The sequence below is a fragment of the Galleria mellonella genome, unplaced genomic scaffold (assembly GCF_026898425.1).
Source record: "Galleria mellonella isolate WM207_F2 unplaced genomic scaffold, CSIRO_AGI_GalMel_v1 utg266, whole genome shotgun sequence".
NCBI classification, from domain to species: Eukaryota; Metazoa; Arthropoda; class Insecta; order Lepidoptera; family Pyralidae; genus Galleria; species Galleria mellonella.
In genome coordinates this window covers 2258328-2285269 of record NW_026442061.1, presented here as the reverse complement: position 1 = coordinate 2285269, position 26942 = coordinate 2258328, and the positions used below count along the sequence as shown (strand labels likewise).

The 26942-nt window shown below is 34.9% G+C and overlaps 1 protein-coding gene and 1 non-coding gene across 2 annotated transcripts in view; one reads left to right on the top strand and one right to left on the bottom strand.

The window, feature by feature from the left end:
* Positions 1-17484, bottom strand: part of LOC113519320 (zinc finger-containing ubiquitin peptidase 1-like) — a 31335-nt gene extending 13851 nt beyond the window's left edge. Inside the window, exons 1-13 of the mRNA XM_052895199.1 lie at positions 17040-17484; positions 14933-15173; positions 12927-13249; positions 12776-12840; positions 12581-12691; positions 6661-6975; positions 5416-5523; positions 4896-5009; positions 4259-4433; positions 3569-3692; positions 2429-2576; positions 1656-1747; positions 1169-1299 (exon numbers count right to left, since the gene is read on the bottom strand). Coding sequence (XP_052751159.1) covers positions 1169-1299; positions 1656-1747; positions 2429-2576; positions 3569-3692; positions 4259-4433; positions 4896-5009; positions 5416-5523; positions 6661-6975; positions 12581-12691; positions 12776-12840; positions 12927-13249; positions 14933-15165 — 1939 coding nt within the window. The 5' untranslated portion in view covers positions 15166-15173; positions 17040-17484. The remainder of the gene's footprint in view (positions 1-1168; positions 1300-1655; positions 1748-2428; positions 2577-3568; positions 3693-4258; positions 4434-4895; positions 5010-5415; positions 5524-6660; positions 6976-12580; positions 12692-12775; positions 12841-12926; positions 13250-14932; positions 15174-17039) is intronic.
* A 9130-nt stretch (positions 17485-26614) lies between these two features.
* On the top strand, positions 26615-26685 carry Trnag-ccc (transfer RNA glycine (anticodon CCC)). Its single transcript has one exon. It is a non-coding gene; the product is annotated as a tRNA-Gly (tRNA).
* The last annotated feature ends 257 nt before the right edge of the window (positions 26686-26942 follow it).

Here is a 26942-nt window from a genome sequence, read left to right as displayed (position 1 = left end):
ACATGAGCAGTACCATGGACATAACAGAGTATACTATTTCGCCCATGATACCCCCCATGCGTTGCCATTCCTGAGGACTCAGGTGTTATTCCTTTGTACCCAGTAAATTTCCAGTAAATTCCTTCTAGGTCAACTTACATATAGAAAATTGAAAATCGTCGGCGTGACTTCCTTACGCGAATTCGTTTCAATGAACCAACCAACATGACTTCATACCTCATTGATACCTCCCGTAAACGGAGTAACACAGAAACGCCACTTGGGAGAAAAAGGGATTGTTAGTAATGGGGTTGATCTCCATAGGGTTTCCCTTGGGAACCATGAATACTTGTGGAATTCATCACAATGGGCCTGTTTTCGTTCTCACCTATCATTCCTTACTGGTACTCGATTTTCTTTTTACTTGGTGTTTTTTCATGTTTCTCAATTTATGAATAAAAATAATTATAGATTAAATCATAAAAAAAAAAACGGTTTTCCTTGACTTCAATTATGACAAAACCAGTTATTTTAATTTAAAAGAACTACGAAAAAAACGATGAAAAACCCGAAGAAAACTACGAAATTGGCTTATTGAAAAATGTTTTTACACGATAAAAGAATTTGTAAGTCTGAATGGTAGATTAGACTAAGAATGCATTCTATGTAATAATATTAATAATATGACATGTACAATTTTAATGCTTCATAACTATAATATCCAGTATTTTTAAATGTTGACATAATTAACTAATTCAATGTAACTAATATGTATTTAGAATAATTATTTGGACGTACGTAATTGATAAATTATTTATTTAACATGTGCTAAGACAAAATTTGCATGCCTTTAGATAAGGCGAAATGTGTAGCTCAGTTACCATTTAGGACCTTTGTACCACATTTCGAGCAAATAAATTATTCTTATTCTAAAAACAAAACTACTAAATTAATTTTGATAAAATGTCTATGAAACCAATCTGTAAATATAATATCTTTCAGATAAAAAAAGCAAAATTTTCTAAATTCGTTTAGATCTGACGTAGTTGTTGTGACAAGTAACAAACAAACAAAATACAACCGGAATAATAACATCTTTTTTTTAAGTCGGTTGAAAAAGAACTCTCCGGGCATGAACACAAATAGCATGGAGCAATATGTGTGTCACTACGGTACCATGGTGGGATACCTTGGTGCTGCAGATAGAGCGGGGCCTTGAAGCCGTTTGGGTCGTTCTCGAAGTAGCGCAGCACCCAGTCGAACAGCGCGGGGTGGCTGCCGTCCGCGCCCGTCGGCTTGTGGAAGTCTATTAGCTGACACCTGACGACAACAATGAATGTAGCGTCGAGAGCGTTCGCAACGAAGTATGCCAACAATGCAATTATCTGTCAACTTTAAAAAAATTCAACATTTATGTTATTCTTATTAAGCTGTCATTAAAAATTTGAATTTTGATGGCAAATTTTGGAATTTGAAAATTAAGAAGTAAAATATGAAGTGTAATTAATGTATTTAATAGTAGATTTATGCGTAATTATTCTATAGTTAATGGTTTAGTTATCTAGTAGAACATCTTTTAAATGGAATGAAGGACATAGACTACTTTTCTCGGTCAGCGAACGTATCCTAGTCATGTGGACGGAGTCGCGGTTAAAAACTAGTATATTCAATCATACCTTATCCTAAGCGACGACAGTACGGTGACCACTTCGCAGGCACCAATCCATTTTCTAGTATTGTACAATTTGGACCCTAATTGTTCTGAGCCCTGTAACAATTGTAGATCATTCAAGTGAGCTTTATGCGAGTCAGAAAATACTCGATTTCCACTTGCTAGATAATATTAAAAAAAAAAAAATGATAAATTTATGGTCAATGATATCTATTCTGAGGCGAAATTTCTCTAAATTTAAGTTAATGGAAATGTGGTGACTTTGACCAAAAGTCGATTGTTTGGGTACCTCTGTCCCATTCGTGTTTCAACCGTGAAGAAACTTATTTATAGCATTGTACCTAGTCTGTTTAATTATTGTTAAGATATTGTTGGTGTATATCTTTTATAAATAAATAAGTCACTGTACCACATTTTTTTTATACAACTTAGAATGGCAAACAAGCTGACGGCCCACCTGATGGAAAGTGGTAATCGTCGCCTAAAGACATGAGCAGTACCATGGACATAACAGAGTATACTGTTTCGCCCATGATACCCCCTATGCATTGCCATTCCTGAGGACTCAGGTATTATTCCTCTGTACCTAGTAAATTCACGCCATATCCCACATTTCAAACCGAAACACCCATGCAAACAACTGCTTCGCGGTTGAAACATGAATGGGATAGAGGTACCCAAGGAATCGACTTTTGTACAGTCTCCCTCTGGTGTATGACAAGCATATGTTGATAATGCACTAACTTTTCTGCACTTGATAGATAAGTCACAGTTTACCTGCGTGTCGAAGCCCATCTTCCAGGCGCTCTCGACGAGCAGTTGTAGGCGCGGTATGGACGGCACGCAGTCACACTCCACCACGCCGCTCAGCAGCGACGCGTACTCGGGATTCTTCAGCAGCGAAGACAGCACCATTTGCATGTTTCTGCCGGCAAATTTAAACATTACTAATATCCTAGCCATATTGAATTATAGCCATGTATACATACATATGTATGCTATAGTTACGTACAAAACAGCCATCTTTTATGGATGTTCCAGGCAATGTGTGGCTCCAATTTACTTAACTTTTATGTGGCATTCATGTTAAAAAAGGGTATATAGACTATAGGTGGGTAATAGGTATATGTGGGGGGAAAGGGATTGTTAGTAATGGAGACTGAGAATCCCATTGCTAGCAATATACCCAACCAGGTCGAGCTCCTCGCGGTACCCCCTGGAAACTATCATGGTTAATTCCTGATGAATTCATCATGATGGGCTAACTGGCCTGTTTTCATTCTCATCTATCACCCTTCATTGATGCCCCGCTAGCTTATCCCGTTAGCGCAGGCGGGGTCACCATACCATTTTCACCCATAAAAAAAAATGTATATGTAGCAATATTTACATATTGTAGTAATAATTATATATTGGCTCATCAATGGACATATTAAATATAACTTATCCAATATTAAAAAGCAATATGTAGATAGTGGAATGATAACAGTACTATTCCAATATCTATATTTATCCATATCCAATATCTATATAGATAGAAAAAACCTCAAAATAATGATAGGGACAATAACGGGTCATTGTCCATTAAACAAACATTTATACACAATAGGAGCCACAGACAGCCCTCTATGTCGAGGCTGTTTCGACGCTGAAGAAACGGCTGCTCACGTAATCCTGGAATGTGAGGCTGTGGCCCATCAACGTTTAGAAATCCTCGGAACGGTGAGGTCGCTCCATGAAGCCTGTGAAGAACCCAGGAAGCTTCTGCGCTTCTGGGCGGAGCTAGGTTGGCTGTACTAGCCACGACTCACACGCACAACGGCCCAAATGAGAGGCTAAGTGCGGAAAACGGAGTCTTTCTTACATTACATTATATCTATATTTTAGTTTCCTATTATATGTACTTTTATCTCTTACCTGTACCCGCAGCCCCATCCCCTGTCGCCGTAAGTGCTCGCGTAGTGGTCCACTCCGCTACATAAGTAAGTCTTCACTATACTTGGATTCTGAGCATTTAGTTGAGCTATCCTTTCTAAAATTCCTGCAAAAAAAAAAAAAACATTAACAAATAAATAATAATGATGATAAAGATTTATTGCAAATAAAAATATTTTATATTTATATATTTCACTTCGAAATTACTTCAAAGTAAAATATATAAGTATAAAATGTAAGATTATGCCCAACACACTAGTGTCTAAACTAGGCCTGGCCTGTATCTTAAACACAATAAATATAATATGAAGCATATAAAATACATACCCATATGTTTATATATGTAAGAGTATATTGGTTAAGAACAAAGAATGAGGGCGAGGCGCGTTACGTACCGTCGGTGCGCGAGGCGGAAGCGATGAGCGGTACGTACTGTTGGTATCCGAGAAGGAAGGCGAGTGAACGGTACGTACCGTCAGTTTCCGAGGCTGGGGGCGGGTAAACGGTACGTACCGTTGGTATCCGAGGCGGAGAGTGGGTGAGCGATATGTACCGTCCGAATCCCTAGCCGGGGGCCGGGTGAGCGGTACGTACCGTCGGTATCCGAGAAGGGCGAGTGAGTGGCGCATAATTGTTGGCATTTTTGGCGGGGGGCGGGTGAGCGGTACGTACCGTCGGTGCGTGAGGCGCCTGCATCGCGGCCGGCGGCGGAGGCGCGGCGCAGGCCGACGCTGCGCTCGTAGTAGCCGGCCACGGACAGCGCGCCGCTGTACACGGCGCGCTTAAGGCTGTTGCTCGCGCGGCTCGTGTAGCCCTCCTCGTCCTCCTCCTCCATGCCGTACTGGGCCTGCAAATTGTATTTAGAAGTAGTACTAGCAGTGGCGTAACAATAGGGTGGCAGGGCTGGCAAAATGCCACAGGCCCCCGACCCAAAAGGGCCCCGGCTCAAGAGGCCGCGAGCTCAGAATTAGAATACTTGAAAATAAATGATAAGGCTCCATCAAAAGAATTTGCCACAGGCCCCAAATGGTATAGTTACGCCACTGAGTACTGGTATTTACTTATAACACACTATTTCTTTTGTAAAATAGTAGTATGTTTGTGTATTTATATTTAATTTAATATGGGAAATAATAGTATTTTTGATGGAAGCAGTATCAGTAGCAAAGAAAGAATTAATAACTGACATCTATATTTTTAAATGTCCACAATATCCACATATTTTGTAGAATCCAGTACTCTGGATGGAGAAAGTGTTACTCTACCTCTAAGTGGAATAAAAGAGAAAGAAGTAATCATGTATCCTCACTCTCAGTAGCTGAAATTCATGTTCCTCCCTATTTCGTTGTGCTTCTCGTTCAGCTGCAGTGAGAGATGATGCACCTTCTTCGCCTCGCTCGAAATGCTCCTCTATGTGTTGAATCTAAAATGCAATAAAAATTATCAATGTACATAAAAATAGGCCACAAATTAAAAGGTTACAGAGGCATTCTAAGAATTTGAACCAGAAGCAAACTATAATACCAGAAAGGGGTTCCATAGTGCATAAATGTAGGTCAAGTAAATGTCTTTCACAGTTTTGCCTGTGTCACATAAAAAATTGTTATGTATGAAAATAATGGGTAATTTGATTCAAGTCAATTAACGTGGGTACCTGTATGATTATTATGACAATTAAAATAGTTTTGCTTCCAATCTCAACCAAGTATCTTTTAAAAATTATATAATATATGAAATTTTACTCTATGACTGAGAATAAATATTTCATCATATATTTAAACATTCTAACATTTTTTTTGTAGATAAATATGTTAGGGTCATTGTCATACCAACTCATGCTGTGACAATGGCAGGGGCTGACAGCAAACTGGACAATTGCTGACTGGGCTCTCCTCCATCATCACCACATCCTCACAGGAGGCATTGTCCACTTGGTCCTAAAATTGAGAGAACAACCGCATGAATAACTAGCTTATTAACTGCTACTTCACACATATTGAATTTAGAAGTAGGAAAACCAGCTAAATAAATCACTTTTAGATAGTGTCTCAAGACACCAGAGGGAGACTTTGTACAAAAGTTGATTGCTTGGGTACCTCTGTCCCATTCGTGTTTCAACCGTGAAGCAGTTGTGTTTGCATGACTGTGTTTCGGTTTGAAGGGTGGGATATGGCGTGAATTTACAGAGTACAGAGGAATAACACCTGAGTCCTCAAGAATGGCAACGCATGGGGGGTATCATGGGCGAAACAGTATACTCTGTTATGTTCATGGTACTGCTCATGTCTATAGGAGATGGTTACCACTTTCCATCAGGTGGGCTGTCAGCTTGTTTGCCATTCTAAGTTGTATAAAAAAAAAAAGACAAAATATAGACCAGTTTTTAAGTTAGACAATCAGGAATACAATTATGAGAAAAACATCCAATTTGGTGCAGTAGTTTTAGCATGATGTCAGAACAAACACAGCCAAAAAGATAAATTTTTCAAAAAATATTGTTTGGCATCTATATCTCCAATGTAGAGATTGTCTAATCACAATTTTATTATAATAGTGTAGGTAGTAATTACAAACAATTCTGCTGTTATTTGACTTTTTTAACTATAAAATTTTAAGAAACATAATATTAATTATTAATTTCTAATATATCAATAATTCATTATTATTTAAATAAATTGTCAGGACTTAATGCTATGAAAAATTTGCAGGTCATTATTACAACATACCGGTTTCTTCATTGCCGACATTTCAAATGGACCACACACCACATCATGGCCACAGTATGACATTATATAAAATATTTAATTTTAATATAATATTAAAATTAAAGATAAAAAGTAGAAATATAAGTGGTAGAGGTGCTAAGACAGTCAACTTTTGCATAGTCCCTTTTTGGTAAAGTTAATACCCATAGATAAGTCTATAGATTTATAGTTTTGCTGTAATGTCTAATTGTAATTGTAGTCTTAAAAATAGAGAATGGAATTTAAGAATTGCTTCTATTAATGTAAATAAATTAAGTAAAATGTATAAAAAACAAAGATTCAATTAATCTCTGCGTTTTCAATACTTACAGTTTTCTGTGGACTGAGGATATCCCGATGTTCAACATTGACATGCACTTCGACTTCAGAACAGTTGGTAAATTCTTTGTCACATATAGGGCACTGGTAAGATGAACTATGGGGCCCTGGTGACATCGCCATGGCACTCAATGCCAACGTTGGGTTCTCTAAAGTCAATGTGGGATTAGTAACTCCCAGGGTAGGGTTGTCCGTGTTAGCATTAGCATTTCCAATCACAGATGGAGATGTAAGATCGAAATGTGCGCGGTTTATGTGCTCTTCCAATTTTCTTGGACATGTTGATGTGAAATCACATAAGAGACACTGAAAACGTATCAAGTAATTTTATTGTTAATAATATGTAAGGTTTAAAAATATAAATTAAATCTTTGAAAATATCTTTTGGCGGGTGAAAAACCATTTGTTTTGATTTTTTTTTTTTTTTAGTACGTTTGTTCCGTTTGGAACAGGCTAAGGTCGGAGACCATGCTGCCTAGTCTTCAAAAAGATAATTTGTCTGGAATTTTATTTTTCTAATGTCGCTTCAATTATTGTCATAATCTTCAATATTTCATTTGTCAAATCCGGTAAGTACATTTTCATAAATATCTTTTCTTGAGTTTTCTTAAACCAGTGGATTTATCAAATTAAAAATAAATAATTATAAAAAATCATTGTCTTGCAATTCAATAAAAGTATTCTTATAGCTCCTTGAATGTTGTAGTAATATAAGTGAAAATAGCTTTGAAACAAGAAGGAAATCTTAAGAGAATCGGGATTGAGTGCGGGATATTTTCGGGTTTTTTGAAGATAATCCTAAGTTCGTCAAACATAATGTGTCTTTGAATGACAAATTCAGAGCAATCAAAAAAAAAGGTGATGTAGAGTTTGGGCTGTATTTGAGTTACACCATGTGCATGATGGGGAAGCGATCATGCCCATTCGGTGCAGGTGTTCGTTGAAATGTCCGTGGCCGATTCGTAATCTACAAATATTGGTGTAAAATTTTCTGTTTGTGTCCTTTCCTTTGCAGAACCACGGTTTTCCAATACGCCAATTAATTTTGCGGTACCATTTGCCTTTAGTCTGTAATATTTGAGTCCAATGCTCCTCCCATTTAGTTGTAACGATTTTATGTATTCCAATACTACAATCTGAGTAACAAAGGGGTAAATCTTGAACACGAGCAGCACTTGAATTAATAATTTTAGCCAAAGTGTCTACTTCTTCATTCCCAAACACTCCAATATGTGAAGGGGTCCAGATGAAGATAATATCTTTTCCATATATAGTACAGAGATGATAATATTTATTACGAATTTCTTGAATTAAGTAGTTTGATGATGAAATGAATGTGTTATTTTTTAATGCCATAAGAACACTCATACTATCTGTAATTATAATCCATTTCGAATATAGTACCTGTTTTTCTATGTATTCTAATGCTAAAAATATAGCTTTTGCTTCTGCTGTGTAAATACTAGCCAAAGTTGAAATTTTATAACCGTGACCAAATCTATTTGACAAATCGTAAAAAGCCACTGAAGTGCTAAGTGCATTTTTGGAACCATCTGTATATATCTGCCTGTAGTCAATAAATTCTGATAAAGTCTCATACATATCGTGCTTTTCTTTTATGTCTTTACGTATAACAATTTTGATTTTACAGAACTTACTCTCATAAAGGCCATTATAACAAGGAAGTATCTTACTACTATAGATGTTATATTCATCTCGTAAATTCAAATCATTGACAATAGTTTTATTCAAAAACATAGAAATGGGGCAATTTAATAATTTGAGTATGAGTGGGTTATTGGAAACTGAAAAAACTTTGAAGAGAAATTTGAGTTTTAGGTATTCGAAACGAAGAAGGATAGGAGGCAAATTACATTCTACTTGCATTGAGATAATTGGAGAAGTATACATAGCACCTAAAATAAGTCTTAAATTCATATTTTGAATTTTTTCGAGTTTTTCTACTAATTTATGTTCTGAGGCATAACAAAAGAAAGCGTAATCAAAATTACTTCTAACAAGAGATTTGTAAAGTAAAAGGATAATTTTAGGATCAGCTCCCCAGTTACGACCAATTACAGATCTTATTATATTAGTGGCTCTTAAAGCACGATCTACTAAGCAATCAACGTATAGATCCCATTTTAAATTTTGATGAAAAATTACCCCCAGAAATTTAACGCTACAGTCTGTTGGAAGAGTTTGATTATTATATATAATATTCATTAATGGAACATATTTATGAACTTGATGAAAAACAACTACTTTACTTTTGGTTAAACTAATATCGAGGGAAAGAAGAGAAAAATATTTCTCAAGTCTTTTTAATGACTCATTTAACACTAATTGCATATCAATAATATTCTTTCCTTTTATATAAATTAATAAATCATCGGCAAATTGCAAGTTGTTCACACTGTTTCCTAAAATTGAATTAAGTTTATAGATATATAAAATATATAGTAGCGGGCTTAGAATACCACCTTGACATACTCCTTTAGAGCTTAACCTAGGTCCTATTAATTTACTATTTACTTTAACATACACTTCTCTATTACTAAGAAAATTATAAATCCATTCGATAAGTTTCATTGGAAGAAATGAGGATAAAATCGAAGATAGAACTGTTAAATTTACATTGTTAAAAGCTCCTACGACATCTAAAAAAACAGATAGAACATATTCATCGTTATTCAAAGCAGTACTAAGGTCGACATAGAAGTTCGCTAAACTTTCGCGCGCTGAATATCCACGGCGAAAACCAAATTGATTCGATGGTAATATACTATTACTTTCAATAAAGAACTCTAAACGCTGTTTAATTAATTGTTTGAATAATTTGCCTGCACAGGACGTCAATGTTATAGGTCTATAGGAGTCGAAATTTGTAGGATCTTTACCGGGTTTAATTACTGGAATCAAACAATCCATTTTCCATTCTGGTGGGATAATACAGTCCTTCCATAAATCGTTAAAAATTTGTAAGAGTTTAGTAAGGTTTATTTTATTCAGCAATCGAAACATATTGTATGTTAAGCGATCAAGGCCACTAGCTGTATCTTTTCTAGATTTTACTGCACTGGATATTTCATCAATTGAGAATGGGTCAGTGAGAAATTTTGGGCATGAATTAACAGAATTAAACTGTTTGTCATCAAAAGATGAGTGTACAAAATCAGGAGTATATTTGCGTAAAAAATCATTGACCCATGATATATCTTTAAAATGATTTTGACGATGTTTTGAATTTAATTTTCTCATATTTTGCCAAACAGTGGAAATTGGTGTTAATCTATTAAATTTGGAACAAAATTCCTGCCACCCCTGTTGTCTTACTTGCTTAATTACTAACTTTTTAACAGCTTGAACTCTTTTAAAATTTATGTAATTATCGAGAGTTGGATTTTGTTTAAACCTAAGGTAAGCCGCTTTACTATCATTGACAGCTGTCGCACACCTGTTATTCCACCAAGGCACTGCAATATGTTTGTGCCTCTTTGAAGTATTTGCACCGCTATTTGATAAGTTCCTACGTGGAACGGAACGTTCCACAGCTGTCAAAATAATTTTACAGAACCTATTGTAATTGTTTAAGGGTTCATTGACATCATACTCGAAATCCAAAAGTAATCGATTAACAGTTTCAGAATAAAGATCCCAATTAACGAGACGTAGGTTTATACGATTTAACAAAAGTTTATTAACTTCATCTATAGGAGCATGTTGTTCACCTGACGGAGTTGATGAAGAGTTCTTTGTGTTTATTTTAGTAAAAGTCGGCAGGTGATAACTTCCTAACGGATCATCATGAACCGACCACTCGCATTTTAATGATATGGATGGGGATACCATAGTTAAATCAAGGCCATTGGGTCTCCAAATATGAGAGCCAACAGTAGTAACTTGCTTATCATTTAATAGTACCAAATTACATTCATCTAAACAATCAAGAATGTCTTTACCTCTTGTATTAGTGGGGGTACAACCCCACATAGTATGATGTGCATTTAAATCTCCAGATATGATAGTGGGTTTAGGAAGAGACTCCAAAAAGAACTTAAATTTGGCTTTAGTAAAACTAGGTGTACTATTGGTAGGACAGTAAATACTGGCAACTGAATACCAAGAATTATTAACTTCAATACTAATAGCTATAGTTTGCAAAGAATTGTCGAAAAAAGAGTGAAGTTTTTTATATCTAATACTATTATGTATAATAATCGCTACTCCATTGTGGTTATTACCACAATCATTTCGTTCTATACAATAATCTTTAATTTTTAATTTGTAATGTGGTTTTAGCCAAGTTTCTGAGATGAGAGCAATGTGAATATGATGTTCATTTAAAAATTGTGTAAAAATATGTCGATTGCTCAGTAGGCTCTGAGCGTTCCACTGTATGATAGTTAATTGGTCTCGATTGAATTTTGTGAAATAGGTCTATTACCAAAAGTATCATATAACACATTCAAAACACTTTTAGTGTTAATAGATGTGTTCTTTGTGTTATGTAGTGAAATAAGTTTGATTATGCTTTCTATTAAAAGTGATAAACTCTTGTTATCAGAATTTAGAATTGAAATTAGGTCTACATTTTTTTTAGGTTTGTTACCCAGTTTAGGAAATATTTCAGTGCTAAGTACATCTCCAAAAGAAGCAGGTCTGAATTTAGATCTATTTTCAGCAATTTTCTTTTGTTTAACAGGGCATTGCGGTGATACACTTGTGTGATTTCCATTGCAGTGTACACAAATAGCGTTTTCCATTCCAGTTGTACAAGTTTTATAATTATGCTCACCTTTGCAGATGCTGCAACGCTCAGAATTCTTACAGAATTTAGCTAAATGTCCATACCTCAAGCACCGGTAGCATTGTTTAACTGGTGGTATATATGGAGTGACATTGTGGCGCCAACCTCCAATATCCAGATATTCAGGTAATACAGATGCAGCAAAAGTAATTGTCACGGTTAGAGTTGGCTGTAACACATATCCATGAGTCAAGGTATTTTTTCTTAAAATTCTTTTAATAGCAATAATTTTCTTAGAACTCGATATCATAGTATATATTTTTTTATTAGATATATTTGTAGGTACATTTCTAATAACGCCTGTAACTTCTGTTGAAGAAGCAGGAATACTGGCCTTAAAATGGTAGTCATTTAAAAAAGTTTTATTATTTAAAAAAGCATTGGCTAAGTCTGGCTTTTGAAAGTATACTCCGATTTTGAATTTATTTATAGATCTAAGATAAGTTACCCCTTTATTAAATCGTTTTAAACAGGAGGAGAGTGAGAGCAAGTCTCTGGATCCAATGGTTTTCTGACTATCTGAGGATTCTACAAAGACAACAAATTCTGTCCCAGGGGATTCCTCGGGATATCTTCTAATATAATCTGTGACGTAGTAAGGTTTATACTTATCGGCCTTATCAATTTCAGATTCTGAGTCAGTAGAAGTATCTTCCGAATATATATCCTTGTCATTACAAGGTTCATGGTCTACATCACCTGAATCGTCATCTTTTTTTTTCCTTTTTCTACAACTGCGCTTCCCCATGAATGCTAATTATATTACTGTCGCTGAATTTAGTGAAAATATAATATTTTATTCAATAATAAGAATTGATAGAGATAGTTTTAATAAATTAATAAAAAAAATTTAAAAAACCCGCTTGTTCTTATTCGAGTTTCCCGCCTTTTTTTTCCATTTGTTTTGAAACTTAACTGATATTCGTGTCAGTCAACTGTCAATTTAGAAAAAAAAAAAGCAATTTAATATTTTTTTATTACGTAAGACGTAGCAAGGCAATATACCCTTACAGCTATATAAAATACATTGTTGGCATAGGTAGACTGTTAAAATAAGAGAAAATTGCGTATGTAATATATTACTGTCTCTCATATAGGTACCTGCACTGTTGGACTTGGAGTAGGTGCTGTTTTTTTAGGTGTGTTGGGTTTCAGTTTTAAAGCTAGTTGCGATCGTAAAGGAGATCCTTGGCCTGCACTTGCCATTATTAACTGAAAACGAAAATTGTACATTTACTAATTTTTCATATAATTGTAAACATATTAGTAACAGTAGTTAGGTGGAAAACTAAATACCTTATTTTTATTAGGAGAACCTTCGTAACTTCCACTATTATGGTGGCTTGGACTCGAATGTATACCTGAAATCATAATAGTCTCCTTTTTATTAGGAATGTTTATATATATAAAACTGTCTTAGAAAAATATTGATTAAAAATTGGCTAACCTTTTTTCTCAAGTCCATTTATGACATCACCGTCGTGAGAACTCTGTCTACTTTGAATCTTCTTTGGAATTATACCATTGCTGATATTTATATTTTTTAAGCCGTTAGCAAGATTTATATTTTTTGGGGACCGCGTACATCTATCATCGTCTCTGTCATTTCTATACCCTTCTTTGTCTTGGTATCCATTGTGGTATGTGTTTTTGGAGATGGCTCCATTGTGGAAGGATGAAGATGTGTCAGGGCTATGCCAACCGTTAATTGAACCTGGGGTGTTGTAGCTACAGCTGTCTGTTGTAGTCATTTTAGAGTCCTCATCGAAGCTGAAAATTATCAATATTGTTTATATACTCAAATTGGAGAAGTGATTATTAGGAATAGGGACTAACAGCAGCCTTATTGCTAGCACTATACAACTTTCCCCATCCAAGAAATCTTTATAGTTTTTAGCGAACTTGTCACGATAATCTGGTCTTATTCATTGGTATACTTAAGATTATTTTTTAGTGATGATTTAGTCTCTTAAAATACGTGCATATGCACTTTCAGATGTCTTTGCTAAGCTATGCTCGAATCCTGAGATCGGCACTATGTGATTCTGGAGTAAGCATGGCCTACCCGGCCTCTATTTAAATGTGTCTATGGTTTTTACTTACCAATAACAGAGTAAGATAAAACAACAGGCGAGCGGTCATAGGCATAATGTCATTAGTATACTCTGAATGTTCTTATTGTTGATAGAAAATTTTAAGTCTGCTTACTTTTGTTAATTTATATTTCGCTTTCATATTAGATTGTAACCATAAAATTTTGTTGGAAAATTCGGCAACTTACAAAAACAACAAGTTTAACATAAAATATCTTGATAAACTACAAATTGTAATTAGTCCTAATGTAAACCTACACTCAATACAATGTAAGTATCTACTTATACAAATGAATTGAAGCAGAGAGTATACTTACTAAAGACTTGACTTTAATGAAATTAAAACCTAGCCGAGCGTTCCATTCCACTATGTTACTTTTCTAAGTTAGTTACTTAACAAGTATTATCAACCCGTCACTTCACTCTGAAAGTATGTAACAGCTATCTTATTTGTAATGCTGATCAAATCTCTTGAACTCCTTGAACTCCTGAGTCATGGACGAGTTTGCTGTTTTATTCATTCGGATATCAGGAAGTTTATAAGATCATATATATATATATTTTTTTTAAACAATTGTCATAAACCCCATTCGTAATTCTTTTGGCCACAACCTCACAGATTTCCACCTACCCGCTTAAATAAATGGCAAGCTAATTCATGGAATGGTTTTCGCTAGCGTGTTCATGAGATAGAATGTCGTCAACGGCGCCAAAGTGCGCTGTCTTGTTTCTTCTTATGTGAGTGCTGACCACAAAGATTCCATTGTTGGATTGGTTTATGACTTGTTTAGAGGGCCAGATGTAAAGAGACGTTGAGGTTTAGGTGTTGTATACAAAATTTAATTGATGTATAATATTTTTATTTTAGCCTTGAAAGCACATTTCTTTGGAATTATTTTAAAGCCTCACGAAGTAAATTTAAAATAATTCCAAAGAAATGTGTGAGTGATGGATTGAATCCGGGGTAGTTTTTATCCGCCGTTTAGTCTACAATGGCAGATATATATCATGTATTCCTAATACCTAAAGAGGGGAAATAACAGCTTTACGAATGCAGGTTATGGCACCTCTCATATCTTCCTTCTACAGTTTGTGTAGTTAACATTTATATAAAGACAATGTATATTACTTGCATTCTGATGCATTTGCAGTCAGATAGTGTGCTAATAATTTCTAATTTAAAAAAAATCTTATTATTTTAAGAAATTCCCTATTTATAATGTTTAGAATAAACATTATCTTGGCTTATATACAAGCTCTTCTCAATCAATCGATGGTCATTTTTCTATAATTCTACCGCTGGGTTCGGATGGAATGTCACGTTTTATAGGTATAGATTTATCTGAGATATTATGATTACCTGGGACTTTGATCATCAATGAACGCCATCAGCTCTCTCTCCGGTGTTAAGTAATGGAGGTGTGCCCTTTGCACGTGCCCCACCAGCTGTGGTTGGGGGACAGCACAGTCGCAGAACGGACAGTCTGGCCTTCCAGCTACGTGCGCCTCTAGCGTGTGGGAGCGCATTCCCTCGTCTGTCAGACCTTCGGCGCCGCATAGTTCGCAAGTGTATGGAAACGGACTACTCGACATGTTTGTTGCTGGAATATGCTGATTTGTTATTTTGGGTATTTAGAAATAGAAATACACATTAAATATTAAGACCAGTAAAGGGTTAAGGCTGTGGCGTTTGTTGGCAAGAACGAGTACAAAAATTCGCCTGATATATCTATTTGAACTATAGTTCAAATTTCAAATAAAAATAATAAATGGTCATTCCCATGGGTGTCGTAAGAGACGATTAAGGAACTTAATAGTCGAGTAATAGGCAGCAGTCACCGTCTTAAAACACCACCAAAGCCTTACTGCAGTTACTAATCCGCTTGCCAAGCGTGGCAACTATTGGTAAAACCCTCCTTTTGGGTGAGGCCTATGTTTGGCAGTGGACAGTAGACGGTTGATATGAATGAATGAATAGTTTTGGTAATAGGTTACCACTTTGTATCTTGTTGGGCTATCAATTACCTGCATCACTTTTTATATATTTATTATAATATTATTATTGTAATTTACAGGGGTACATAGAAAATAGTCACGAGTAAATCCTGATTGAAGGTGCATCGAAATACGGACAAAGGTGTAAGTGGGTAGTGGTAACTATACATATAAAGGGGGTACAATTGATAGTACCTAATGGGGACGTTAGTCGTCAGTACTATTTACTTTGTCAGGTCGATTATTATGTGGCCCTCCTTGGAAACTATCGTGTTTAGTGTATTGCCCCACAATAGGTCAATTGATTTTATCCTTTCCGTGATTTCCGCTTTGCATTAGTGCCCTTATTGTATATCATTAACATAGGCGGATGTCTTCTCTATTTCACTCAAATGTAGAAATTATGTAGACATAGATATATGTACCTAATGTAATTCAATAGGGGGGAAAGGGATTGTTAGTAATGGAGACTGCGAATTCCATTGCTAGCAATGTACCCAACCAGGTCGACCTCCTCGCGGTTCCCCCTGGAAACTATCATGGTTAATTCCTGTTGAACTCATCATGATGGGCTAACTGGCCAGTTTTCATTCTCATCGATCAGCCTTCACTGGTGCTCCGCTAGCGTATCCCGTTAGCGCGGGTGGGGTTACCATTCCATTATCACAGATAAAAAAAAATGTAATTCAATATATTTATCATTCATTCACAATTCCTTTGTATTTTTTTAAGTTTGTTAGCTCATAACTCTGTCAGTTTTAAACCGATTTGGAAAACTGTTTTTGTCTGGAGGGAAGATGAGATTGGTCCTATAGAAATTTTATCAAAATTGGTTCAGAAGTTTACTTTTTAAATTAAAATTACTGGTTTTGCAGAATTTGTTTTTTTTTCTTTTTATCGTAGATGACAATATTATTTTTGTTTATATTGTTGCAATTTAAATCATTTCTGAAAATTATTGGATTAATGGGGAAAAACTTTAATAAGATCCATCACTAATAAATACACAGATGGACACGGCAGTATGACATTGCCTGTACTTCATAGAGATAGTATAAAATTTACATAAAAAGCACAAACAGCTGTAAATTATGTAAGTGTAACAATAAATGTAGGCAATTATATTTTCTCCTGTGTCCTTCCATCGATCTACCTCATTATCCTTGACCTTAATGACAATGGCGACAAATCACCGCTCGAACCATAAAAATTGGTTCCCTTCTAATGATGTTCACATGGAAACCATTCACAATGTACTATAGTTACTTTATTAGGTATCGGGGTGAAAGAGTCAAATCGATAAAATTACCGCAGTTTTGTTTTCAAGGAAATTATACACTGCCTGTGATTATTATACGCATAGTTACATCGGCTTGAACATTTTAAACATTTATCTAAGTGTATTAAACTGAATAGAAGGGGTTTCTTGCACCCGAAAATAGTTTGTTTAAAAAAAACATTGTAATACTTACGTTTATTTTTTATTGTCAATAATTGGCGGGAAATTCACCGCGTGTAAATCACAACACTACCTAATTGGTTCGTCACTATTATTGTAAGAGATTTTAACTAACATTTTTTAACATTAACATAAGAATTTATTTATTACTACAGACGATCAGTTGTGAACGAACGCCATTCATGAATTTCATGAGCATTGAAAACTAGAGGAATGTTTTACGCATGCGGCAATTACATGCGACGGTGGCGCACCTAGCGGATATAATTTATCTACTAAGTTTGAATAATTTGTTTATTTTCATTCACATTATTAGAATTTAGGTACTGGAATAATAAGTATTCGTGCTTACTTATGATTTTCTGAGTTAAATTAATACCTATATATATTTAAAAGTAGGTCTTTGTTAATCTAGGATGCCATCTGGTGTCAATTGTGATGAAATAGGTACACATAACACGTTGGAAATTTTAGTAGGTATCATCTAGTTCCTAGTTTCATGAAAAGATGGTGTTCCAAAATATTCTGGTAAAATCGAGAAACAGGTAAGAGTCATTGGCCTAGCTGAGAATTGATAACGCGACTTCTTTTAAGTAGCACTTCGTAAGTGTTACAAACAGTATAATATAAACTAAAGGAAAGAGAAATAGCTTGAAATTTGAGATTACACAAGGCTATTATTGAACAAATTAACGTGGACTAAAGTACTAGACCAAACCCTGTCTAGATTTCTTAGTCAATGAAAATGAAAACTAATGTATGGAAACTAGAAAATAATAGATATATATTAAGATGGCATGGTTAAATAAAAATAGTTTATTAAACATAAAATATTAGTAATTTTTTTTCATAATTATTCTTAATTTTTTTTATACAACATAGAATGGCAAACAAGCTGACGGCCCACCTGATGGAAAGTTGTAACTGTCGCCTATAGACATGAGCAGTAGCATGGACATAACAGAGTATACTGTTTCGTCCATGATACCCCCCATGTGTTGCCATTCATATTCATAAATTTACCCTTTCATTGGTTATTAGCTTCTACTCGCGATTTCGTCCGCGTGACCGGGATATGTTTATTGACCGGGATGAAAGTAGTCTATATTCTTTTCTATCTCATACAGTACGTGTATACTAGATTTCATATTGATAGGTAAAGCCGTTTAAACGCTATATGGTAACAAACAAACTCACTTTTATATTTATAATATAAATAAGGATTTACATAGTTCTACATATAGGTATGTATTTAACAAAATATATAAGTTAATTATAAGTACTCATACAATTTTCTAGCTTAGATTACATAGATAGAGCATAGAGTCTCAAAAACGGGTCAACTTTTTGTCAAATTAGCTCACTCGTTTTCTTTATCTGTGTTCTATATACTTACACATAAAATGTATCTTGACGTATTATTTAATAAATAAAATGAGTTTTAACGCATTAAAAAGGTGCAAAAATTATAAAACAAAGTAAATATAGATATTATAAAGGAAACATTCATAACTATTTATCACGTAAAATTGTATGAAAAAATTGACCCGCTTTTCTTGAAGCATTTGTATTAGAGACACTCTGTCTATATAATCTAAGAGTTTTAGATAAAGTGTCTTACATAGTTTCGGTTACCTACACTTAGGGGAACGGATATAACCCGGATCAAGGTTTTATACGGTCACTATTATTTATAGTTATTCTAACGTATATCTTATGTAATGCTGGCTGCAAGAGAAATAAAAGTAAGCCATATTCTGTCGTATATTCAATTTGCCAGCAAAAAGTAAAAGAAAATGTTGCATGCATAAAGAAAATACGAGGACCGACGAATGTGGTCTTTAGATGTTCGTTCTCATTAGGGTTGCTATATATATATATGTCTTTTACTGAATTACAAATGTTTGGGTAGTTCTTTGTGCATATTATTTTAAAATAAAAATTGTTTAGATTTATAGTGATCTGACCGTTGATAGATTGTCCACTGCTGAATATAAACCTCTCCTTTGCAGGGTCTTGCCAGTAGTTGCCATGTTTGGCAGGTAGATTGGCAACCGCAGTTAGGTTTCTGAGATGTTTTGAGAGGGACGCTGCCGAAGATATGGATTTAAATATATAAAATTTTCGAAAATAATATTCACTACAATAAAAGTAATGGTAATTAAAAATGGGCAAAAAGAAGATATCCAAAGCTGTAAAAAAAATTATGAAACATACCTTAATATTTATAAGCTATCTCATCATAATAAGTTAGTCAAGGGATTATAAATATGGAAATAGGACAAGAAAATCTTTCACACAATGGAATAACCACAACCCCCGTCCTAAAATCTGTCACGGTGAAATTGCCGCGTGTCCCTCAATGTCACCATTGCCGTCGACAAGACGTCCCCTGGCAATGTTCTGGGGAGGGTTTAAATTTTACCAGACCGTAATAGGTACCTCTGCACGATTTGTAAATAAACAAGCGAGTGGCAGCCTTACTGGAGCAAGCGTTGCATATAGAATGGTTATTTATGCAAATTGTGCCTTGTCACTCAAATAAAATAAATATTGTTGCATTTTTATTTTTATTGGATACCTACGAGTATTTGCTTTGAGCGAACTGGATCTGAAACATTTTTTTTTATACAACTTAGAATGGCAAACAAGCTGACGGCCCACCTGATGGAAAGTGGTAACCGTCGCCTATAGACATGAGCAGTACCATGGACATAACAGAGTATACTGTTTCGCCCATGAAACCCCCCATGCGTTGCCATTCCTGAGGAGTCAGGTGTTATTCCTCTGTACCCAGTAAATTCACGCCATATCCCACCCTTCAAACCGAACCACAGCCATGCAAACACAACTGCTTCACGGTTGAAACACGAATGGGACAGAGGTACCCAAGCAATCGACTTTTGATTAATTTACTCTGTTATATCCATGGTACTACTCATGTCTATAGGCGACGGTTATCACTTTTCATCAGGTGGGCCGTCAGATTGTTTGCCATTTTGAGTTACATAAAAAAAAAAAAAAGTCAGAATCGGTTCAGATTTGGCGAAGGCATTTCTACTAGGGTTAAACGATTTGTGCCACTTCCGCTTCCGCTCCAAATAAGACTTATCTAAACAATCTGTCGTTACTAAGTAATTACTTGCTTCATTACTAATTCATAGTTCATTAATATGGTAATTTAATTCGTATTCCATTTACGTATAATTCTCAGTTAAATAATGATGGTACATCAAAGTTATGAAGGATATTTAAATAGGCACTAGGAATAGTTGAATTGGTACTTTTAATGTGTATTCGTTGATTTTATTTCGTTTTATTTCAGTGTTGAGTCAGAATAGGTGAACAACAGAAGTGAAGAAACAATCTGTTGTTACTAAGTAATTACTTGCTTCATTACTAATTCATAGTTTTTTTTTTTGGTGGATGAAAATGGAATGGTAATCCCGCCTACGCTAACGGGATACGCTGGCGGAGCACCAGTGAAGGGTGATCGATGAGAATGAAAACAGGCCAGTTAGCCCATCATGATGAATTCACAGGAATTAATCATGATAGTTTCCAGGGGGAACCGCGAGGAGGTCGACCTGGTTGGGTATATTGATAGCAATGGGATTTTTAGTCTCCATTACTAACAATCCCTTTCCCCCCAACTAATTCATAGTTCATTAATATGGTAATTTAATTCGTGTTCCATTTACGTATAATTCACAGTTAAATAATGATGGTTCATCAAAATTATTAGGGTGGGTAGTATACAGGGTGTCCGGTAATGAATGGATAACCTTGAAACGTCTTATAGTTCAACTTATGGCCGCCCTAAAAAAAATACGAAACAAAATATATCATAAGTAGTACATTTGTTATCTTTATTTTAAAGAAAAGTCAATTTTTTTTCTATCTTATTTTACTGTCCTGATCACTATGACCAGAAATGAATGAATTCTATTGGTTTTTTGTTGTTTTATTATTATTATACATTAACTGTGCTGATAGAAAGTGAATAGTATGACTAGCTATTGCAGATTTTTTTTTAATACGCAAATTAATTTAAGCAAAGTTCAAACTTCTTGGGTATAAAAAAATGTATGAATAAATGGGTGACCAATAATTTAAAAAAAAGTCTGTTTCAATATATATATATATATATATATATATATATATATATATATATATATATATATATTGATGGTAAAAATGGTAACACAAGATGAGTACCATAGAGATCATTGACAACAGTTACCTCTTTCAATCAGATGAGCTGTCAACCGTCAACTTGCTTGTCATTTGAAGTATAATAAAAAAAAAGACAAAACATTTACATCATATTTTACGTTTATGGTGTTTATCTTCATCCTTTATTATCTGACTCTGTTTCAATATATATATATATGTACTGTATTGAAACAGATATATACCTGTATATAGTGATACAATTACAAATATGTTAAAAGTATGTTATCGAGAAAATAATATTAGATAACAGACTTAATATATATATAGTATAGATAACAGACAGAATATATTAAATTCGAAAATAGATATCCGACCGATATGGGCGATATCGAAATGGATGATGACCATTTTTCGGCTATTAATGTCCAGAGTAACCCAATATATAGATATAGGATCAGTATCCATATTATTCATGTCTACTGATTACCTCTAGCTATCAATTTATTATTTTTAAGATTAAGACTTCTTTAGTTAGTTTTTCTACTTTACTAAATGCCTATTTTAGGCATAAAATGACGTACAGGCAAGCGTATTTAGATATTTTTTTGCAATTGATCGGATTTATATTTTATTATTTAGTCTCAATTTAAATATGATAATGATTGTTGTAGTTTTTTTGTATTTTGTAATTAAAAAAAATATTTAACTATTTCATTTACGCTACATTTTTCTAAGAGACAAATCCTATCCTTAGAAAAAAAAGGCACAGTTTAGCTTCGCTGATGGCGCATTGCTCTGTGTACTATGAAGTTGATCCGACGAAGAGCTAGATTGCGAAACACAAGAATTTTTTTACTTTATGAACAGGGAATCGTGCTTGCATTGGTTTACCCATGTCGGTACCACTGGGGAATAGCTGAGGATCAATTGGTCCATCGTGATGAATTCACCAAGAATTAACCACGATAGGTTCCAGGGGAAATCTGTTCACAGGTTTTTTTAACCTAACAAACTATTGTTAGCAACGGGGTTGGTAGTTCTCCCATAACCGTGGTAGTAACCATTCACTCTCTCTCAGCTACAGGATTGATGTTGATCAGAGTCAGGTAATAAAGTATGAAGATAAACACCATAAACGTGAAATATAAATGTTTTAATTTTTTTTTTAATTATATTTCAAATGTCAAACAAGTTGACGGTTGACAGCTCATCTGATTGAAAGAGGTAACCGTTGTCTATGATCTCTATAGTACTCATCTTATGTTACTATTTTTATCATCAACTTGTGTTACCATTATTACCATTTTATTTCATATAAATCGAGTATTTTAAAAATATCCTTTACAATTTGAATACCAACTGACAAAAGACTCTTGGCATCAAATATATTTTTAATAACAGTCTTCAAACAAGCAAATAGTATGTCGGACACAGCAAACACGAGAAATGCGTTACATATAATGCATTTTACTGCTACAAATAAATGTTTCGGAGATGAAAAATGCAACTGACATTTTTGAAATAAAGTTTTGAATGAATAAAGAGGAGTAAAATATTCGATTTAGTTCAATGCAAAAGTGAAAAGTAAGTTTAATAAAAATCACATTTTGATTTTAAATGCATTTTATTTATTTATACTTTATTGTATACAAAAATGTCTTTGTAATAGTATATTATGAATAAAGATGTAAAACAGGCGAGCTTAACCCTGTAAGAGTTCTCTTTCAGCAAACCATGAGCGGAAAGGAGCATTAATTTCCAGCGGGCAGTGTGCGTAAAATAAGAAGAGGAAACAGTATGGTTGTTTCTATTAAGAAATAATAAATATATTTACCTAAATACAAAGTATATACATATATAACTTATAGTTAAAATACACATTTATCTGTATATGTATAATAATACACACACGCACACACACACACACGCGCACACACACACACACACACACACACACACACACACACACACACACACACACACACAGGCACATGCACGCACGCACGCACGCACGCACGCACGCACGCACGCACACACACACACACACACACACACGAACGCACACACACACATACATACACACACACATTTGCTTTCTCTAGTTATATATGTGAGCTTCATCCGAGCATACTATTGTCAACAACAGTAGATAATTAACTATTGTAGCGCAGTCAAAACGTCGTCGGTCGTCTTGATCGAAAACGGTCAGGACTCATCATCATCATCATTTATAACGAATAGAAACAGCGAAATACATACATAAATTGTAAGTTGTAAACGATGAAAAGTTTCAATCGATAACGGGTTCCTAATAAAACGTAGGCCCGCATATTTTTTCCCCGAATAAAACTTCAACAAGCGATTCCACCTTGTCGTACCAAAGTCTAACTTGACATGGAGGTACTAGCAAGTTAGTTTAGGATTCTATTGATACACTAGTTGCGTCACGCGACTGTGGTCGTAGTGTGATTTTTCTTTTAAATTACCGCATATTTTTATTATACGCATATATAGATATTGTGACTATATATTACTTACATAGCTATATATTATCATCATATTGGTTGGATACTGTATTCCAACTATATACAAGTGGGGGGAAGGGATTGTTAGTGATGCAGACTGAAAATCCCATTGCCAGCAATATACCCAACCAGGTCGACCTCCTCGCGGTTCCCCCTGGAAATTATCATGGTTAATTCCTGATGAATTCATCATGATGGGCTAACGGGCGTGTTTGTATTTTCATCTATCACCCTTCACTGGTGCTCTGCCAGCGTATCCCGTTAGCGCAGGCGGGGTTGCCATGCCATTTTCACCCATAAAAAAATTACTATATACAAGTTGTTAAAAAACCAGTTATAACTTTTCGTGGGAAAATTAGAAACGCATTCAGTCAGGATAGCTGAGAGGCGTGAATTTCAATGTGGCTGGATCTAGCTATTGGGATGTTGTTTTTCTAATTAACTTTTCATACACCAAAGCACAAGGTTATGCATTTTATTATTTATTTAAATTGGTGTAGGTTCTATCTATTTATCGGGTAGAATGAGTACCTATATTCTATAGCTAATTAATTATACTATTTCCTTAAATTGTATGGTATAATTTAATTAAAGTGTAATTTTATTTTTACGGCTGCGATGGCAAACAAGTCCACCCGATGTTAAGCAGTTACCATAGCTATGAACACCTGCAATATCAGGGCAATTGAGCACGCGTTGCTGGCCATGAAGAAACCTTTTTATTCCTTTTTTTGAGAACTCTATGCTGTATTTTTTTTTTGATGGGTGAAAATGGAATGGTAACCCCGCCTGCGCTAACGGGATACGCTGGCGGAGCATCAGTGAAGGGTGATAGATGAGAATGAAAACAGGCCAGTTAGCCCATCATAATGAATTCATCAGGAATTAACCATGATAGTTTCCAGGGGGAACCGCGAGGAGGTCGACCTGGTTGGGTATATTGCTAGCAATGGGATTCTCAGTCTCCATTACTAACAATCCCTTTTCCTCCCCAATCCTATGCTGTAGTCTCTTGGAAAAACCTCGACAGGGAGTTCACTCCTGAACCAGAGCGTACGTGGGAGAAAACATATCTGAAACCGTGCTGTATCTAGCTCTAAGATATAGGGGTGAGATCCTTGTTGACGAAAAGAGGCCGTGGGCATCATATTGAACAATTCCTCTGCGCACAGTCCATTGTACAAGCGGTAGAACACGCAGAGTGAGGCAAAATCTCTCCTAAGACTCAAGGGTTCAATACAACATGTAAGCCTGGGATCATAGACAATTCTCACAGCTCGTCGTTTCGTAATTTCAGATATTATTACAAAATTATATTTCAATGAACAAACAAACATTATAAAATGTTTTATAATAACAAAAATGAATGCATTTAACACGAAGGAACTTGTCAAATACGTGCCAAGTTAAGTTTCAACTTCTGTTCTACATAAAATTCAACGGAACGAATGCTAGTCAGCGGAACTTCTGAATATCCGCTTTTAAGTAATAAATAGCTGTTTCCGAGTTACGCAAAGAACTTTAACTAGGTGTGTGAAGAGGGTTCCCTTGGGAAATAAATCAACTTCTTAAGCCCCGATGATATAAATCTAATAGTGAACCTATGTTACAGGTGAAAAGTAAGCCATTAAGGGGCGATGTTCCTATTCCAAAAAAAAATAGGTACAGTCAAGTAAGTGTATTTGGTTGATTTAATATTATTTTCGTTTTTAAGATTATTTTCTAAGGGGAGGAGGGTGATTTTAAAAAAAAGAAGAATATCTACTCTCACAGATGTCTTTATGCATAGCTAAAAGTTCTGCTCGCATCACGGGGTGGGCACAGATGGACCAGACAATTGTGTAGTGGGCATAGTCTACCCGGTCCTCATTTAATTCGGCTTATGTTCCGGTATAAAGGAAGTCTATGTTTTCTTTATTCCAAATAGTACCTGTCACAGATAATACGTATAATAATAATAATAAACTCTTTATTGCGCACACTAGAGATGTACACAAGGAGTATTTATACAGAATGTGCATATACAAAAGGCGGCCTTATCGCTAAAAGCAATCTCTTACAGACAACCTGTATACTAAATACTTGGATACCAAATTTAATGTTAAAAAAAAAAACAAAATCAGAATGCATAAAATTAGTAACAATTTTTGTTCTTCATGCGTGTGCCACAGTAATAGTCATAAAATAGTAATAACATAATCAGAAAATGACAGTAAAAATTAGTACAGAGACAACAAGGACGGCAACTCATGAGAGCTGCTGCAGGGGATACAGTGTATGTTCAGAATGTTGTTCATTGTTGCCATATTTAAGATTATTTTCTAGAGAGTGCGTGTTAGACTTGGGTATTATAAACTGTATATTGTCGTAATATATGTACAAATATTTTTTTTTTTTTATGGGTGAAAATAGTATAGTAACCCCGCCTGCGCTAACGGAATACGCTGGCGGAGCACCAGTGAAGGGTGATAGATGAGAATGAAAACAGGCCAGTTAGCCCATCATGATGAAATCATCAGGAATTAACCATGATAGTTTCCAGGGGGAACCGCGAGGAGGTCGACCTGATTGGATATATTGCTAGTAATGGGATTCTCAGTCTCCATTACTAATAATCTCCTTCTCCCCTGTACAAATATATTGGTTAAAAATTATAAATCTATTCGTATATATAGGCCAGGTCAAGCAAATTATATATTAGATATACACCTTAGCAATACACCTATAAGCAATACACCTTTTTCCGACACTATCCTGCAGTCAATTGCGACGTATTGCGGTGTAATATGATTATTAATAAAATAAAATTATAAACTTATATTAATTCGAATAATCTGTGACGTAGTATACGCAGATGGTATATCAAATTTCGCACACATATAAACGCGCACTGCTGGTGTAGTGGTATCATGCAAGATTCCCATTCTTGCGACCCGGGTTCGATTCCCGGGCAGTGCACACTTTTTGCATCGGATTCCTATACCTTTTGATTAAATATACATCTAGATTTATAACGAAACTTTTTATTCTATTTGTTACTACAGGATAAATTTATGACATGGCACAAATAATTCTATTAGGTTTACAAATAAAATATTTAGAATTGGCTTACTATTTCCACACTGGCCAATGACCAGCGGGTTTGGTATATAGTAATAATAATAATTTACTTGCATAAATATGTTTTTTTTTATACAACTTAGAATGGCAAGCAA